Source organism: Lygodium microphyllum, chromosome 4 (assembly GCF_053477565.2).
Source record: "Lygodium microphyllum isolate KBCC chromosome 4, Lygodium_microphyllum_v1.1.10, whole genome shotgun sequence".
NCBI classification, from domain to species: domain Eukaryota; kingdom Viridiplantae; phylum Streptophyta; class Polypodiopsida; order Schizaeales; family Lygodiaceae; genus Lygodium; species Lygodium microphyllum.
In genome coordinates, this window is record NC_141138.1 from 106,356,623 (window position 1) to 106,376,538 (window position 19,916).

Sequence of the window (19,916 nt, forward strand, 5' to 3'; positions counted from 1 at the left end):
AGCCTATGCCAGACCCTCGACTAGCTCACCCTGATTACATCCGTCAATGGAGAGCTCGCAATGCCACAGCCAATGTTGAGCTGATACAGGGGTTTCTTCCTAAGTTTCACTCTTAGTTGCAGCACTTCCCGCTCGCGTCAAAGCATTGGAGTCACCTTCTCGAATGCTATGCGGCTCGTGATTGTACTCAGCGCACCAATCTCAACTTTGAGCTTTGAGAGTTCTCTATTAAGGAAGGGGATGATCTGAAAGTCAAGCTGGCTGAATATAGGCGGTTACTTGCCGAGTTCGCCACTACTGGCTCTCCAAAGTCAGATGACAATCAGGTTACATTCTTCTTGAATAAGTTGCCCAAACAATACTTCAATTTCATTCAATATATCATCTCCCAACCTAGATTGCCAGCCTTCTACGAGTTTGAGTGTCAATTCTTGTGTTACGTGAGGTTGCATGATCAAGTCCACAAGAAATCCTCATTACAGTCTTATTCAGAGCAGAGGGGGTTGGTTGCCCCTTCTTCAGGATGGAAAACCACCAGTGGCAAGAACTCGCTAGATGCGAAGGCAAGCCAATCAAAGGGTGACTCCTCTTCCTCAAATGGAACCAAAGAACCTAGACCTATTTGGTAGCAACTCCTTAAGAAAAACGGTTTTGCACACACTGCCAAAGAGCAGGCCATGTGGACGAGGAGTGTCGCTCCAAGGCCCAAGGTCTTCCACCTAAAAAGCCTCTGCAGGCCACTGCGACTGCACAGTCCAGTGGGGCTATGCCTTCTGCTCTTGCTTTATCTGCTCCTTTAGCATCCGTCGTTGCTACTGGACATGTGGCTCAAGTACAACCTTAGCAGCCCATCTCTTTCACTATCCCTATGGGACTCGCTGATTGGTTTGCACGTTCTGATCCCTTTACACTTCATATATCTATCTCACCTTCCTCCCCACCTCGTTAAGTGTTCCCTTGGCAGAGCCCTGCTATTGGACATACGCGATGGCAGCCACCTTCTTAAAGGAGTATGTCTCTAGGTCCTTTCGGATACCCTAGGTCAGACTAGCATTCATTTTTCGCACTCTTAGAGTCGAGCCCATAGGATTCATTGTTTCCACTGCATTTACTCACACATATACACATTCATTGCATTTATTTTGAGTTAGATTTTTGTTCTATTATATTTTCCTTTGGAGCATCTCACCACTAACCTCTGTGTTTGCAGATTCTCATCTCTTTTGCAGGGTTTTGTCTTTCAGAGTAGAGCTAAATTGCAGATTGCTTTGGTTCTACCTGAGCTAGAGATGTGGGGATGCGCACCGATCCTTTCATGGTTTCATCATCCTCGGAGTGCTTACTCTTCTTCCAGCATGGCGGTTTCCCTTCCCGAGACAGGTCCTGTAGCATCTCTCTCGATGCTATCATGGCGGTGACTTCTACCTTGCTCTTCTAGCGGGATGCTTCATCCACTTCCTCTTCTTTCATTCCTTCTCGTTCTCGACACCATCCAAAGACCGCATCCAAAGACCGACATCAAGCTCCTCTTTCTTCTTCGGCATCTACATCCAGGTTGAGAGAGGGTTCCTACCCTTCTTGGTATTCTACAGGCTTCAGCACTTTGTCTTCAACATCCGATTTTCCCCCTTGTTGTACCTTACCCTTTGCATTGCATGATTTCATCATCTTTGTACTAGGGCGCTTGGGCAAGTAAATAATTTTCCCATGAGGGACATTGTCCAAGTGGTACCTGCTACATGAGCATTCTTCAGCATGTTGCATACTTTGCATTTCATTGTGCAAAGCACCACTTGAGCAAATCCTAAGCTGTTTCCACCGGCGGCAAATGTCACCACACCACCATCCTTCTCCATCACATGGATACCTCATCACCTATTTTTCCTCGTCATCAACACCCTGAGTGGATGGGTTAGCTTATTCTGTTTTGTAATGTGTTGGGTGTACTCTCACTACTCCGGTCTTCTAGGTCACTATTACTCAATCGGCCGCATCCCATAATATTTCCCTCACTTACAAACAAATAAAAAGTTCCATGTGGTTCCATCCGCCTTTATAGGGCCTGGTAGGCCACTGGGCAACCACCGTGCACCCTTTGTCCGATGCCCTGATGCCCTGTCCTCTCTGGGGTGACTACTTAGATTCCCTTGGTAAGATACCCATCGCCTCTATAGACTTGGTAGGCCCCTGGGCAACCAACGTGCACCATTTGTCTGATACCCTAGCTACTTTGGGGTGGGACGCCTTGGGGTAAATAAACATCACAGTGGTTGGCCTGACCTTTCGGCTCACTTTTGGGCCTAAGAGGGGGTGTTGAGCTACATTGGTTGTTGATTAGCCTCTTAAACAGCCCCAAAACACACTTAAAAATTCTCTTTCAGAGTAAAAACCCTAAAACGGGGAGCGGTTCAAGAGAGTTCAGTGGAAACCCTTAAACGGGGAGCGGCTCGAGAGAGTTGAGTGGAAACCCTAATTTTTGGGGCACCCTTCCACATCTATAAATAGACAGGCTGCCCCCATTCAGCCTCATTCCGTCTGTGCAGGTTTCTCACTCCACGTGCAGATTTCAACCATCAGCCTGCTCCCACGTGGCTGTCCAGCACTCGAGACTGCTGCCACTCCATCCATGTTTGCTCCTGCTGCTGGCGACATCGAGATCTGGTCATCCAATCATCGCCAGCCACATCAGCCACTGTTTCAGCCTGCTTTTTACAACAAATTGTGCACAGTTTCCAGCCTTCGATCGGCGGTACACTGCTACATTTACTAGTTTCCAGCCTCCAAACTGCTGCGTTTTGGTGACCGGCCTGTTGCCATTCACTATTCAGCACTCCTACACTCCGACTGGTGGTCACAAACTTGGGATCCGTCTCCAGTGGACGTCACACTCCAACATTGTTCTGCCCTTGAGCACACTGTACACTCTTGCATTCATTTAGAGCATTCATTCACTTCAGAGTTGTGTTCTCTCTCGCCCTTCTTCTGTTTGTGTTTGTGTTTGAGTTTTGAGTTTTGCATTTAGGGTTTGAGTTTTTTAGTTTTGCGTATAGGGTTTGAGTTTTGCCCTCTGTGTCTGTGTCTGTGTCTGTCTCTTTGTGTTTCTGTCGTGGTCATACACTATGTGTCCTCAATGAAAACCCTAGCAGTTTTCTTCACAGTAGCTGTCATGGGAACACGAGTGTTAGGATCTCTTGCCCAATTAGAATAAGTGTATCCTTGCAAACATAAACAAAGATGATAGGTGAGGCCATAAGAACAAGTACACCGTAAATAATGCAACACACAAAGACATGCAATCCAATGCAACATCCTAGGTGCTGTGAAATACTGACTGAGAATGGCCTAGTATGAATTAACCAAAAAAGTTTCCCACATGCCATTTCCAAGATTGTCTCGTTCCTACGCTCTGCAACTCCATTCTAAGAGGGGGAATTGGTAGGGGTGAGCTAGCAAGAGATGCCATATTGCTATAGAAACTCGAAAAACTCATGGGAGATTAACTCACCTCTGCTATCATTCCTCATGCAACCAACACTACGCCCATCTGGTTATGAACCAGCAGCACCCAAGCAGAGAAATATGTGAAAGCATCGGACTTATGCTAGAGGAAGTACACCCACATGTATCTCGAATGATCATCCACTATCAAAAATATGTACATTGTGCCATTCAAGGTAGCAGTGGATATTGGCCCACAAAGATCAACGTGAATCAATCTAAGAGGCGCCTCAGCTATCATGAGGACGTGTATTTTTGAAACCTCACTTAACATGTGGATTAATTTTTAATCACATGATTAAGTAAATGTTGCACATGTGAGGTGCAACAAGGGTTAGAGTAAATTTACGAGCCCAGGACTCCAGGAAATCACGGGGTGTCAAAGGCAAAAGTTGCTATAAGTTATGCCGCACAGATACTTGGTGGTATATGGTGCCAGTTGTTGACCTAGGTCATTCATTTGGCCATAAGTGTCAGTTGGTGACACTAGAGAAGTTTGAAATGACACTAGAGAAGTGGCGTTCCTGAACCTGGCAAGGATCGCCAAAGTGTTTTGGCCTTCTAACACACCATAACAGTCACGAAACATCATTTTGCCTGAATACACAACAGTACTGAAAAGAAACTCCTTGATTAGATTTCTAGCCTTCATCTCCACATAATATTATTCTATTCAATCCTATTCTTACCAGAAGCCTTCATCTCTAGAGGGCTTGTCTGGCTGGTTTGTAGAGGCACACATTGTTATCGTAGAGACTTCCTATGTGAGTCTCGTCCACATCTATGACTTGCCTCCTGATGAGGTTACGACAGAGGCCCACTTGTCACAGCCGAGCATATCTATATCTGTTTGGATTGTGGACAGTGTAGCTACACATCACATGACTCCTATAGAGGACATCTTCCATACTCGAGCTTCTACAGAGCCGGGTGGGTCTGCGTAGGAAATAACTCCCCGATCAAGATCTAGGCTTAAGGTTGCGCCAATTTGATTGACTTTGTTGGTCCCATTAAACCAGCTACAAAAAGGACAGGTAACAGATACATTTTAGTTTGTACTAATTATGCTACTAAGTGGGTTGAAGCTCAAGCATTATAGGATAATAAGGCAGCAAGTGTGGCAAAGTTTTTGTACTCTAATGTTATGACCAGATTTGGCTGTCCTATTGAGTTGATCAGTGATCGGGGAAAGCATTTCCTGAATCAAGTGATCAGAGAACTCACTATCAGGCATATGATTCTCCACAAAAAGTCTACTCCTTATTATCCTCAGGGTAATGGTCAAGCTAAAAGTTCCAACAAGATTTTGCTTCGTATTTTAAAGAAAATTGTTGAAGACAATCGCAAAGATTGGGATATTAAGCTTGATTCAGCATTGTGGGCTTTCAGGACAGCATATAAAGTTGCAACCGGACTTACACCTATGAATGATAATCTGATTGCATATCAGTGTACCGAAGATCAGATGCAATATGTTTTTGGTGAACCAGCTGGACCTTGGAATGTTTATGTCCTGAAGCGCATTGGTGGTGTCAAGAAATTGCAGTTGCGGTGGTTTATGGAGCGTTTTATGATGTTTATCAAGACCGATAGTATTGCTCGTGATACTCATGGCATTCTTTATTATGCAGAGCATTTGGGGATGCTGAATTGGGCAAGCCTTATGTTTGATAGGCTCAAGGCTGAAATCAAGATCTCCAAAACTAAGAAGATTTTTCAGAAATCTCGGATGGGTTGTTTTCTTGCAGGTTTGTATGAGCATGCACGGGTCTTGTATCCCGAGCTTACAGCTGAGTATTTGCTGAAAATGGATGTTGCTTCTTTGGCTGAAGATGCAGTGGAAGTTGATTATAAAGTTGATGTTTCTCAGGAGATTAAAAATGTCAGTGATGCTCATGATATGTTTGATGGTGATGCTACAAAACAGGCTATTTATAGTGACTTGTAGCAGGTTGGATATGATGAGGCATATACTAAGCACATTGCTTCTGAATTTGTTAAGGGGGATCATAAGGATGCAGGTGTTAAAGATGTACTTCATGTTGGTAAACAAAATGATGGGAATGATGCTTTTAAAGTAGATGGCAGTCTTTATGCAAAGAAAAAGCGGAAAATTGGGAAGATATGGTTGAGGAGTCGGTCTACATCAATGGAGAAGAAGCAAGATGCTAATTTTGATGCTCGGAATCCTCTTTGTGATGACTTTGGTATTCAGCAAGTGGCTGAAGGTTCAGCCGACATACCTTCGGTTTCAACTGGTTCTGGGATGCATGATGATCACTTTGGTAGTCTTTCTGATACTGCTGGAGTTATGCAGAAACTCATGGTATATTTCCAAGATTTTGATAAGCGCAATGCCCAGACTGCTGTTCGGATTACTGATATGCAGGTTCAGTTGGCTGCCAGGCAGAAGACAATTGAGGACTTGACTCAGCAGGTGCAGCACAAGGAATCCGAGTATGATGCATTGGAATTGGATCTTAATGGTAAAATTATGCATCTGCAGCAACTGTTAGATAAAAATAAAATGTCTACTACACTTTTTGAAAAATGGACTAGTGAACTTAAGGATCAATGCTTGGAGGAAATGCAGTCTTTTATGGGGAAACATGTTCAACTCCAGGTTGATTATCAAATGTTGTTGGAAAGATATCAGCCATTGAAAGAAGTTGAGAAGCAGATCTTGAGTAATGTTGAGGTTGAAGTGCATGCTTCAGTGATATTGAAATCTGATTTTGAGGATATTCGAAATGCATTGGTGAATGATGTTAAACTTGCATGGCAAATGGTTGCCGATAGGTTTGAAGGCATGATTTCTCGACCTTATCATATGCTTCAAAATGCCTTTGTGTCTGCAGATTATGAGGATGTTATGCATGACAGAGACACTTTGAAATTGAAAGTGCAGGAATTGGAGGCAAAGTGCATGGATGTCACTGCAAAATTGGAGAAGGTTGTGGATGCAAAAAGAGCAAGTGAAGAGCATGTAGCTACTTTGTTGCAGCATAGAGACTTTCGGTCTGATGATCATGATTCTCTGATTCAGGAGGTGGTTCATACACTTCATCAGGATTTTTCTGCTATAGATCATGAGCCAATTCAGCATCATGATGTTGGTGCTGTGTCATGTCAGAAGTTTTCATGCACGGATATCATTCCCTATACTCCTAGATCTTACTAATTGTTACTTTGGATGTAGTTTTATTTTGTTCATGATACATTTTGATCATCTCACTGACCATGAGCCAATTCAGCATCATGATGTTGGTGCTGTGTCATGTCAGAAGTTTTCATGCACGGATATCATTCCCTATACTCCTAGATCTTACTAATTGTTACTTTGGATGTAGTTTTATTTTGTTCATGATACATTTTGATCATCTCACTGACTCTTAGAATCAATTATGCAACTGCATAAGAGGATTATGAGTATCTTAGAGGGGATCTACTCATGATAGCTCAGTGCCGCTCGTCAAGGGGTGCAAGGCCTCTGGCAAGGCATAATTGTCTTCTTTGAGTAAGTTCTTCATCATATCTAGTCTTCATATGTTCAGTTAGCTATCTACATGCTTGTGGGTTCGATGCCCAGTCATCCACCGGGCTGTGCCAGGTGTTAGGGCCCGGATTCTACCATTTATTTAGTACTATTTCATACATTAGTAGTAGTATGCATGTAGTCTTTTGGGTCAGCATATGTAAAGCAGTCTTTATACTTCATATGATGTATCCCTTGAAAGTCAGGGCGCAGGTCCAAAACGTCAGGCAGTTGTATTCTGATCATGAATGGAATATGGTCGTGGGCAGCGCTCAGGAATGGCTGCTGATGTTTGATCCTATCATTTTCTTATTGTGTCTTGAATGTTAATGTTATTCTCTTTCATGTTATTCAATCAATGATGATTATGGTGAACGAAAACAGTGTTGTGTTCAACGATCAGTAATTTTATGTTGCTGAGCATGATGTTTGCTCTGCATTTGAATGTATGTCCTGAATATTATGTGGAGATGAAGGCTACAAATCTATTCTTGGAGTTTCTTTTCAGTACTGTTGTGTATTCAGGCAGAATGATGTTTCGTGACTGTTATGGTGTGTTAGAAGGCCAAAACAATTGGGATACGATGCTGCTTCTCGAGCTGATATGCTTTACAGACATCTTGAGCTAGCTTCAAACGACGAAGGCCCTCAACCATCTCACGACGACCAACTCATAAAGAGAGCCAAAAGACACTCATTGTTCATAGGCTCTCAAGATGTGGCTAATGTCTGGAAGTGGGGGATTGACTTTGTTTGTCCCATTAAACAAGCTGCAAAAAGGACAGGTAACAGATACATTTTAGTTCGTACTGATTATGCTACTAAGTGGGTTGAAGCTCAGGCATTAAAGGATAATAAGGCAGCAAGTGTGGCAAAGTTTTTGTACTCTAATGTTATGACCAGATTTGGCTGTCCTATTGAGTTGATCAGTGATCGGGGGCAGCATTTCCTGAATCAAGTGATCAGAGAACTGACTATCAGGCATATCATTCTCCACAAAAAGTCTACTCTTTATCATCCTCAGGCTAATGGTCAAGCTGAAAGTTCCAACAAGATTTTGCTTTGTATTTTGAAGAAAATTGTTGAAGACAATCGCGAAGATTGGGATATTAAGCTTGATTCAGCATTGTGGGCTTTCAGGACAGCATATAAAGTTGCAACCGGACTTACACCTTTCAGGCTGGTTTATGGCCTGAAAGCAGTTGTTTCTATGGAATTTGTAGTTCCAAGTCTGAGAGTTGCTGTTTTGAGCAAGATGGATCCTGAAGAATCAGTGCAGCATCGATTAGAGCAACTTCTGAAACTGGAAGAGGATCGGATATTAGCAGCTTATATTACTGGAGTTACACAACAGAGGAGACAGGCATGGGTTAATAGACATGTCAAGAAGAAAAATTTTCAAGAGGGAGATTGGGTTGTAGTGTATAACTCTCGCCTTGGCAAGATTCCTGGTAAGTTAAAGCTCAAGTATGCAGGTCCCTTTGTCATTTTCAGAGACATGGGTCAGGCTCAGGTATGCAGGTCCCTTTGTCATTTTCAGAGACATGGGTCAGGGTACCTTTTTGTTGCAGGACTTGCAAGGGAAGGTTTTACAACCTGCAGTGAATGGATTTAGGCTTAAGAGATTGGTACAACCTTATTATTCAAATGTTCATGTTATCATTCAAAATGGGACAAAAGAATCAGTTATTGGTAGTTACATGTGTGAATGGTTTAAATCTCATGATGTTGAAGTGACACTTAGCACAAAACAGGGTGGAGTGAGAGAGGACTTGGACTTGGCATGCAAATGGAAAAGGGCATGTTTTCTTTTGAGGGTTTCTTCCCTTCTCCACTCCCGACTCATTTTCGGCTTGCAACTCTCACCGCCATGACGCATACCCGTCGCTCCAGCCCGGAAGCTGTCTCTGACCAAGCGCGGCCGCCAGGAGGATGACGATGATGAGCTTTATGTGGCCAGCGATGATGACAAACCGGTGCAGCAGGGAGATGAAGAGGTAATGCCATCGAATCCTTCAGCTCTTTCCAACCCTAGTGCTGTTGGTACTCCCTTCGTGGACTCCAACTTGTATTTGAATGTTGAGGCTAAGGTTCACCGATTATGGTTAAAAAAAATCGGGTTGTATGATTATGCCCGTTTGCCTTGGGATCGCTGGGCATCGAATGTGCATGCTTCAATCCAGATGGATATTTTGCGGCACTCGAATTGTAAAATTGCACGTCGTCTTGAGTTAACTCCTGCCATTGTCAGTGAAGTGTTTGCTCTTCCTATGAATGATAATCTGATTGCATATCAGTGTACCGAAGATCAGATGCAATATGTTTTTGGTGAACCAGCTGGACCTCGGAATGTTTATGTCCTGAAGCGCATTGGTGGTGTCAAGAAATTGCAGTTGCGGTGGTTTATGGAGCGTTTTATGATGTTTATCAAGACCGATAGTATTGCTCGTGATACTCATGGCATTCTTTATTATGCAGAGCATTTGGGGATGCCGAATTGGGCAGGCCTTATGTTTGATAGGCTCAAGGCTGAAATCAAGATCTCCAAAACTAAGAAGATTTTTCAGAAATCTCGGATGGGTTGTTTTCTTGCAGGTTTGTATGAGCATGCACGGGTCTTGTATCCCGAGCTTACAGCTGAGTATTTGCTGAAAATGGATGTTGCTTCTTTGGCTGAAGATGCAGTGGAAGTTGATTATAAAGTTGATGTTTCTCAGGAGATTAAAAATGTCAGTGATGCTCATGATATGTTTGATGGTGATGCTACAAAACAGGCTATTTATAGTGACTTGTAGCAGGTTGGATATGATGAGGCATATACTAAGCACATTGCTTCTGAATTTGTTAAGGGGGATCATAAGGATGCAGGTGTTAAAGATGTACTTCATGTTGGTAAACAAAATGATGGGAATGATGCTTTTAAAGTAGATGGCAGTCTTTATGCAAAGAAAAAGCGGAAAATTGGGAAGATATGGTTGAGGAGTCGGTCTACATCAATGGAGAAGAAGCAAGATGCTAATTTTGATGCTCGGAATCCTCTTTGTGATGACTTTGGTATTCAGCAAGTGGCTCAAGGTTCAGCCGACATACCTTCGGTTTCAACTGGTTCTGGGATGCATGATGATCACTTTGGTAGTCTTTCTGATGCTACTGGAGTTATGCAGAAACTCATGGTATATTTCCAAGATTTTGATAAGCGCAATGCCCAGACTGCTGTTCGGATTACTGATATGCAGGTTCAGTTGGCTGCCAGGCAGAAGGCAATTGAGGACTTGACTCAGCAGGTACAGCACAAGGAATCCGAGTATGATGCATTGGAATTGGATCTTAATGGTAAAATTATGCATCTGCAGCAGCTGTTAGATAAAAATAAAATGTCTACTACACTTTTTGAAAAATGGACTAGTGAACTTAAGGATCAATGCTTGGAGGAAATGCAGTCTTTTATGGGGAAACATGTTCAACTCCAGGTTGATTATCAAATGTTGTTGGAAAGATATCAGCCATTGAAAGAAGTTGAGAAGCAGATCTTGAGTAATGTTGAGGTTGAAGTGCATGCTTCAGTGATATTGAAATCTGATTTTGAGGATATTCGAAATGCATTGGTGAATGATGTTAAACTTGCATGGCAAATGGTTGCCGATAGGTTTGAAGGCATGATTTCTCGACCTTATCGTATGCTTCAAAATGCCTTTGTGTCTGCAGATTATGAGGATGTTATGCATGACAAAGACACTTTGAAATTGAAAGTGCAGGAATTGGAGGCAAAGTGCATGGATGTCACTGCAAAATTGGAGAAGGCTGTGGATGCAAAAAGAGCAAGTGAAGAGCATGTAGCTACTTTGTTGCAGCATAGAGACTTTCGGTCTGATGATCATGATTCTCTGATTCAGGAGGTGGTTCATACACTTCATCAGGATTTTTCTGCTATAGATCATGAGCCAATTCAGCATCATGATGTTGGTGCTGTGTCATGTCAGAAGTTTTCATGCACGGACATCATTCCCTATACTCCTAGATCTTACTAATTGTTACTTTGGATGTAGTTTTATTTTGTTCATGATACATTTTGATCATCTCACTGACTCTTAGAATCAATTATGCAACTGCATAAGAGGATTATTAGTATCTTAGAGGGGATCTACTCATGATAGCTCAGTGCCGCTCGTCAAGGGGTGCAAGGCCTCTGGCAAGGCATAATTGTCTTCTTTGAGTAAGTTCTTCATCATATCTAGTCTTCATATGTTCAGTTAGCTATCTACATGCTTGTGGGTTCGATGCCCAGTCATCCACCGGGCTGTGCCAGGTGTTAGGGCCCGGATTCTACCATTTATTTAGTACTATTTCATACATTAGTAGTAGTATGCATGTAGTCTTTTGGGTCAGCATATGTAAAGCAGTCTTTGTACTCCATATGATGTGTCCCTTGAAAGTCAGGGCGCAGGTCCAAAACGTCAGGCAGTTGTATTCGAGTAGTTAGTTTCTGATCATGAATGGAATATGGCTGTGGGCAGCGCTCAGGAATGGCTGCTGATGTTTGATCCTATCATTTTCTTATCGTGTCTTGAATGTTAATGTTATTCTCTTTCATGTTATTCAATCAATGATGATGATGGTGAACGAAAACAGTGTTGTGTTCAACGATCAGTAATTTTATGTTGCTGAGCATGATGTTTGCTCTGCATTTGAATGTATTTCCTGAATATTATGTGGAGATGAAGGCTACAAATCTATTCTTGGAGTTTCTTTTCAGTACTGTTGTGTATTCAGGCAGAATGATGTTTCGTGACTGTTATGGTGTGTTAGAAGGCCAAAACAATTGGGATACGATGCTGCTTCTCGAGCTAATATGCTTTACAGACATCTTGAGCTAGCTTCAAGCGAAGAAGGCCCTCAACCATCTCACGATGAGCAACTCTTAAAGAGAGCCAAAAGACGCTCATTGTTCATAGGCTCTCAAGATGTGGCTAATGTCTGGAAGTTGTGGAACACGAAGCCCTCGGTTGTCAGCTTAGAAAGAAAATGGGTCATGTGGTATAGGCCATTAGGCTGTGCCTCACCGTGAGCAATTACTAAACCAGTCAAAGAGTCAAGGACCTCGACCATGGTCGCTGTAAAGAAAATTGCTTCCCCCAACTAGCAAAGCTGTTGAATAGATAACAAGTTCACCCCAAGCAGAGGACATGGTATACATTGTCCAACGAAGCCATATCCGAACCCTTGTCAATGGGAAAACTCGCGCAACCTTAAGCCTAGATCTTGATCGAGAAGTTATTTCCTACGCGGACCCACCCGGCTCTGTAGAAGCTTGAGTATGGAAGATGTCCTCTATAGGAGTCATGTGATGTGTAGCTACACTATCCACAATCCAAACAGATATAGATATGCTCGGCTGTGACAAGTGGGCCTCTGTCGTAACCTCATCAGGAGGCAAGTCATAGATGTGGACGAGACTCACATTGGAAGTCTCTACGAAAACAATGTGGACCTCTACGAACCAGTCAGACAAGCCCTCTAGAGTTGAGAACGTTGTCGACTGAGATGGTTGATCAGTAGCAGTTGTGGGTTTGACTTTTCCACTGCCCCTTGCCATCACCCTACCTCCCTTGATGGGGGTTGCCCAATTGAGGGGCAGGGGTCTATGACTTGGGTTTGGGTGATGTGCCTCTTGCCTTTGATTGAGGCTCGTCGTCAAAATCACCAACCTTTTGACAATGTTAACAATACCTATTCTTCTTAGGTACATTTTGCCACCCGGGTTTGGGTTGAGACTAGGAGTTTCCTTGTGATTCCCCTACTTGATTTTGATTTTGATTTTGATTTTGATTTGAAGTTTGATTTTGTTTACCCTTCCCTTGCTACCCCTTCTAAGAATGAGCAACAAAAGCCTCCTATGAGGGATTATTCATATGAAACTAATCGAACAACTGTACATAACACAATAGCTGACACTTAAATTCATAGAATGTAGGTAAATTAGACAAAGAAACCACTTACTGCACAAAATTGAAGTATTTACGCGACAACTTATTAAAAAATAATGTGACCTGACCATCAAAGGACCTAGGAGTCCCTGTAGTGGAGAATTCGGGAAGGAGACGCAACACTCAGCCAACTTGACTTTAAAGTCATCCCGGTCAAAGATTTTGAAATTCTAAAGCTCATGGTCAAGATTTATTCAACGGGCCCTATCTTGAGCCGCATAATGGTTAATCAAGTGTGCCCATCGATCTGACACTAAGTCAAAATGCTGAAGCTGAGAATAAAACTCAGGCAATAAGCCCTACATCAGCTCGACATTAGCCAAGGCATTCCTAGCCTTCCATGAGCCGACAACCTCATATAATAAAGAAGAAAATCAGCTTGCTACCTAGAATTTGCAAAAATTAGGGTTTTAAAAACTTTAATTTCAGAATTACAGCAGATTAGCCCTTTTGTATATGGTTCACGGACTCAATACCCATGGTTTGTTTCAATAAATTCTTGTAAAGGGGGAGGGGCTAGTTTCCCTCTCAACGTGCCATCAACTCTCTCTCTCTCTCTCTCTCTCTCTCTCTCTCTCTCTCTCTCTCTCTCTCTCTCTCTAATTTTCATAGTAAAAATTGATCAAGTTGATTAGTTCAAAGAATTGTCATTCTCACATTCTTTCGCATGTTTATAATATATTCCATTCTTCCAATCTAATACATCTACTCCAGTGCAAGGTACTCAAGTTTCTACTTCTAACCCTTCTTCTTTTGCTTCTATATCTATGCAAAATCCTAAAACAGGTTATGAGGAAGATAGATTTTAGTTTCTTGAGTATGGAATAAGTTCCAAAAAGGACCGATTTCTATACATAAACACTAGAAGAGATACATATAAGGCAAAATCAGTGAACCCTCCAATAAGTTTTCATTCTCCCGCATTTCCGTCAGTTTTGTTTCTCAAAGTCGGGATGAAGTAAATGCATCATCATCATCATTCAATTCTAAAATTAAATGAATGCATTCCCTCCCTTCAAATCTTCACTACAATTTTCAACCCCACCCTTCTCTTCCACTACACTCACATCTACATTTACACCATTTTCCACATCACCATTCACCATTCCACCAGTCCAACCACACATCACACTAGGGGGGTCCCCAAACATATGCATATCCTATCCCTTTAGGTCCTTTGCTTTGTACAGCCAAAGGTAGTGGAGGTACAACGATGGTAGGGTTTATCCCCCAACCCAACCATCCATAGGGACCTATACATTGGGTATACCACCCATGTGTCTCCAACCCTACCTTGTTCTCCTATCTCTTAGATAACCACTTAGTTTGCCAATATGACAATATCCAATGAACCATGCTATACCTTTTCAGTATGTCAACTATCCACAAGTCAATCACCTCCTTTGGGACACCCATCTAGAGTCACCATGCCAAGAGCTTCAATGCCTCACATAGTACCTAGTTACCGTCATTTTTTATCATATGCCACCCATCTATCCTCCTTAATCCCTCCATCTATCTGCATCAACCAAGCATACGTTTACAAATAAGACTCGTTTTAACAAGTCTAACTTTACCACTTGGTCAAATTTGATATGGTATGACTTGGATTTCCAAGGCTTGTGGAAACTTGTTCAAAGGCACGAAACCCAGCCTCACCCCTGTTGATTCTCATATGAGATAGTTCGCTCTTGGAATAGCAGAAATGTTGAAACCAGCCTTCCTCCTCAAAAAGTGTGGTACTAACCTGATTTCATAGTAATTATAGCACGCATAAAATTCACATAAGCTGAAAATACAAACTTTACCATAAATGTTAAACATTGGATAACTTATTGGCCCCAAAACTGGCGCCCTTTGCAGTATTTCTTTAATTTTTATTGAAAATTGATAAAGTACAACCGAGATCCTTTAACCTCTCTGCTAATTCAAGTGTATAGAATGCCCAAGGGCAAAGCAATGGAGTGTCAGAGAGTGAAGTCCACTGAAGATGGATCCCAAGTGCTGTGATCACTAGTCGGCAACAAAAAGCTACAAATGCAACTATAGGAGGGCCACCAACAAGGTAGAGATGGTTGCCAACTACTACCACCTAGGAAGGCCAAACACAGGCTACAAGACTGACGCCTAATACAGAGGGTGGTCTGGCACTTGTCACCTGGCTGATGGAGTGTCAAACGCAAGCAAGAGGAGGCAAGCTATGGGTTGGCGATGGCAAATGGACCAAACGCAGCAAAGAAGTAAAAACATGCACCGAATGGATGAGATTGAATAGTGGGCAACCTGTCTATTTATAGATGTTGAAGGGTGCCCTAAAAAATAAGGGTTTTGGGGGACCAATGAAACTTTCTCGAGCTACATACCACTTTTGCATTTTTCATTAATTAAGTGTGTTTTGGTACTGTTTAAATATGCTAATCAGCCATCAAACATGTTTTTGCTCAACACCCCTCTCAAGCCTAAAACTAAGCCTTAAAGAGAAGGTCTACAATGTTTACCCCAAGGCATCCCATCCCAAAGCAGCCAAGGCATCGGGTGCACATCGGTTACCCAATGGCCCACCAAGACTACAAAAGCAACGGTTATCTTACCAAGGGAGTCCAAGTAGTCACCCTAGAGAGGACAAGGCATCGAACAAGGATGCTCGTCAATTGCCCAATGGCCTACCAAGCCCTACAAAAGCAGATGAAACCACATTGAATTGGCGTTTTTTTTTTTTTTTTTTTTTTGAAAGTTCATTTTATGGGTGGCGGGGTGGCGGCTAATTAAGTAAAAGTGACCCAAAATACGGGAGTAGGGATGGTACACCCAACACATGACAAAACAATACAAGCTTACCCATAGAGGAGCACCTCTAGCAGATCATGAATTAATCTTGTCACAATGCAACATTGCTGCATTTTATGGTTATAAAATGCCATTATCAAAAGTACACCATGGCCACCCTACTGCCACTCAGCTGCCATGTCATCATCTATCAGCTTGTGACTAGTTTCCAACTGTTTGTCCAACATTTCCAGCACATGACATGGCTATGTTTGCTGTTGAGCAGGCTGCCCTAGCTGACATCATCATCCTGGACAGTCTGCGGTTGTATGTTCCATGAGATCTGCTATGCTGCCCCACTTCGTGGAGTTCTTCTACAGCTATGTTTCTTCTCTAGAGGCTGTGTTAGCTCTGCCGATTACTCCGCCAGGACTGCTACAGTTGTGCTTTCTTCATCTTCAGCTACATCGCATTCTCCAACATCTGAGCTTTAGTAGTGTGTTGCTTGGAGATCTTCTAAAGGCCATCTTCATTGACTCCCTCCATTTGACCTGCTCCTTGAGAAACAATGGTTTGAGCTTTTCTCCACTCTTTAGACATACATTGTATCGTCCAATTCATTGCACTAGCCCTTGTGTTTTTCGGGTTTCTCTTTGAGTTCATTTGTTAGTTATGTTCGTAAACATTTTGTGTTCTCTCTATAAACCCTAGAGTGTCATCCTCACACTGACCACTTGTTAACCCTCTTTATGTGTCCATTTGTCTGAGAATTGTGTATGTACTCAAAGCAACTTATATGCCTATTGCCTAAAAGAGAGTCCTCCAAAAGGTGCCCTTAAACTTAGTGTTCCTATCACTATCTGGGTGGAGGTCCATTAGATGGAAAACCCCGCCCATGAATTGCTCTATACACATGGGATACTAAAAAGTAGTTTTCATGGGGATAAAGTGGATATTTGCCACAACATAGACTGATTTTTTTTTCTATAATGGGTAGTTATATTATGTCAAATCACATGGGGAATACAAAATTCATGGCAAAGAAATAGAAGAAATAATCATATAGCAAGGAACCAAGTCCTCCCTAGGGAGAATGTCAGCATGTTGAATGAGATCTAACTCCCAATCTACAAGACCCTTGAGCCGAGATATATGTCCCTGGACATCAAATGGTGAATCAAAAACGAATGCATTCTAGGTGACCAAGTTATGCCAACAGCCCCAAAATCTAAGAAAATGAAACAATATCTTCATATGTGGCTATGTAGGAGTGGGAAATCGCATCGTTTAGCAAAGACCTAGTTGGAGGGGTATAGAGATAGCCCAACTATTACTCTCCAAGTATCAAACAAAAAGGAGCAGATTTTTCTCACCACCATGCAAGAAACAAATCTATGACAAGAGGATTCCACACTAGCAGTGCAAAAGGAACAATTGCGGATCGAGATTCAGCACTTGGAAAGAGCCAAGGCAAGGGAAAGTCCACCAATCATCACTATCCAAAGAAAGAATTTACATTTGAATGAAGTCTTGTTTAGCCAACCTTCCATAACAATCATTTTCAACCAAGCCTTGGATGTGTGTAGGCCCCAAATAGCATTGGCTTTGGTCACTAGCCAATGGTGATCTTTTATAATGAAATGATGCACCTGATTAGCCAAAGCCTTTTCAAGATTCAGCCATCCCTCAAGATCCTAGTCCTCCCAAGGACGATCCAAATCAAGGGAGGGAAAGAGTTGCCTGTGCTGAAATACTATCAAAATCTTGCCCCATAAGCCATAATATCCCCGAGGGATCCAAAAAAGCCTCCCAGCTGTGCAGAAAGACATCAGCACACTGTGGCTTGCCAAGGTAGTGTCAGAAATAGAACTTAAACCCAAACATGCCATGCAATTAAATTTGGATCATTCCTCATGTTTCCCATCCCAAGAAAGCAACCTTGACACGACCAACAATTCCATATGGAAGGAGGTAGTAGCCAAACAATCCTCTAATGTGTGCCATTGCACCTTTTGTAGAACTAGCTTCCATAAACATGCCAAATGATTCACCATGAAAGACAAAGATGTGGAGAGCTGAGCAACATTGTTAAGGATGTGCCACCACAAGCCCCAAATGGTGGTATTACCATGCACAAGTCCTCAATCTTCCAAAACGAAACAGATAATGAAGACCCAAGGGTGATGATCAGTGCACATAGCTCATAAAAGTGACTAACAAAGAGCCACCCACATGAGTCTCCCCACGTAGAATAGCTCCTCCTCCCATACTTTTTGGAGTACAAACATGGCTCCAAAAGATCCAAGAAATATACCTGCATGCAACAGGTCCTTTTTCCATAGCATAAAACGAATGTGCCTAGTAAGATCATTCAAAGTGGTGGCAGTCCGAGGCGGAAGTGACAAAAGATAAGTGAGCATAGGTAACATGATAGTCTACGCAACTTTGAGACGAACATGGAATGGCCAGGCCTGAGATTTCTAATAAACAAACTTAGCCTTCAATTTGTGCAAAAGCCATTCCAGCAAGTGCTTCAGCTGAATATCAACACCCAAAGGATACCCTAGATGCATGATGACATCACTACGGGTATTACTATGCCCTACCATCCCAATGCTTGCAAGTTCAATTCACTGCAGCTGATTAGAGACAATTTTGAGGCATTAATATGGAGGCCATAAGCATGCCCAAAAACATTCTAAACATCCAATGCCTGGCGGAGAGGGACATAGACTCAATTTCATCACTTCTTGGTATTCACCTTGTCCTCACAACTCTAACACCCTCCAAAGAGACGAAACAAGCCTTTCTTCATTGGACAAGAACCAAATGTGAGATAACACATTATGCTAGCATACAGTATGCTCAAAGCAGGTATCACCACCATCACGGCCCTTCAACTCAATAAAAGAGCACCTCTAGCAGATTACGAATTACTCTTGTTACAATGGGACACTGCTGCATTTTATGGTTTAAAAATGCCATTATCAAAAGTAAACTGCAAAATTTACTTAAAAGCCAATCAAAATGGATCAACAGCAGAGTGCTCTTACATGTAAAACAAATATTAAGAATATTCAGCCTGCTATGCCTCTTCTGCTTACCTTCTCTCTCTCCAAAGAAGCTAATTTTGCTATGGCATTCAGTAAGCTAAAAATACCTTCAAGACATGTGACATAAACTTCTTAAAGTCTAGCTCAACCATGCAATCGAGCAAAGGTAATCCCCACCCCCAGACCACCTTCAGAGGCTTGTATATATGAGTCATTTCTGATTTACAGACAGCTCCAGCTAGACAATTGAGCACATGTACTTCTTGTTGTAAAATTTCTTCTGAGAAGTATATTTTGCCACACTTTTTCCAAGAAAAATTCAAGCAAAGGTAAAACTGATTGGAAGAATTTCTATTTTACGGAATGATTCCGTCGTATAGAACCACTGCTTGCAAGGTTGAAAAGGAAGAGAAGCTCTCAGGATGGCCTCTGAAAACAGTGAAGATAGCTGCGCGCTCTCTCTCTCTCTCTCTCTCTCTCTCTCTCAGCGACACGACCTGGGAAAGGATGGTATCGCCATTGAAGAAGCTTGTCCGGTTGTCATACTGATGGAGGCCGAATAGGTTCGGCTGACCTACCGGCATGGTGCTGCTGGAGAGGGAAGAGAGGCCGTCCAATGCTGTGTGTTTCCCTGAGCCTAAATTTGGTGATGGAATGCTGCAATTGCATCGTTTTCACAGGCGCGCTCTTCAAGGAGAAGTCAAAAAAGAAGAAGTGGCGAGCAGTCTTTTTCGGATCCAAGAACGTTGGAAACCTATTCGCCCGTTTTGACTCGCGAGGCAACAAGACCTTTGTTAGAACTTAGACTCTCGAGCATGAATCCAGAACGTGCGTGGAAAAACATCTCCTGAGTCCCACCTAATTTCTCTTCCTTTCTATAAAGTTCAATATCTATTAACAAATTGTAAAGAGAGAATCCCGCACTTGTGTGGACAACACCTCTTCTACTTTTGTGGTTTTTGCAATGCTGTGATAAGGCATGGATGTGGCAATGGTGGGGAGTTCTTAAGCAACAGCCATCAAGGCATTGGGGACAGAAGCATCTGCACGTGGGCAACATTCTCTCTCTCTCTCTCTCTC

The 19,916-nt window shown here is 42.5% G+C and overlaps 1 protein-coding gene across 3 annotated transcripts in view; it reads right to left on the reverse strand.

Moving 5' to 3' along the window:
* Positions 1 to 19,672, reverse strand: part of LOC148037440 (urea-proton symporter DUR3-like) — a 204,885-nt gene extending 185,213 nt beyond the window's left edge. For 2 of the 3 annotated variants that reach the window (XM_087676378.1, XM_087676376.1), the window contains exon 1: positions 19,334 to 19,672. In XM_087676378.1, coding sequence (XP_087532504.1) covers positions 19,334 to 19,380 — 47 coding nt within the window. In that variant the 5' untranslated portion in view covers positions 19,381 to 19,672. The remainder of the gene's footprint in view (positions 1 to 19,333) is intronic. The other variant, XM_087676377.1, reaches the window with a different exon arrangement.
* Positions 19,673 to 19,916: the final 244 nt, after the last annotated feature.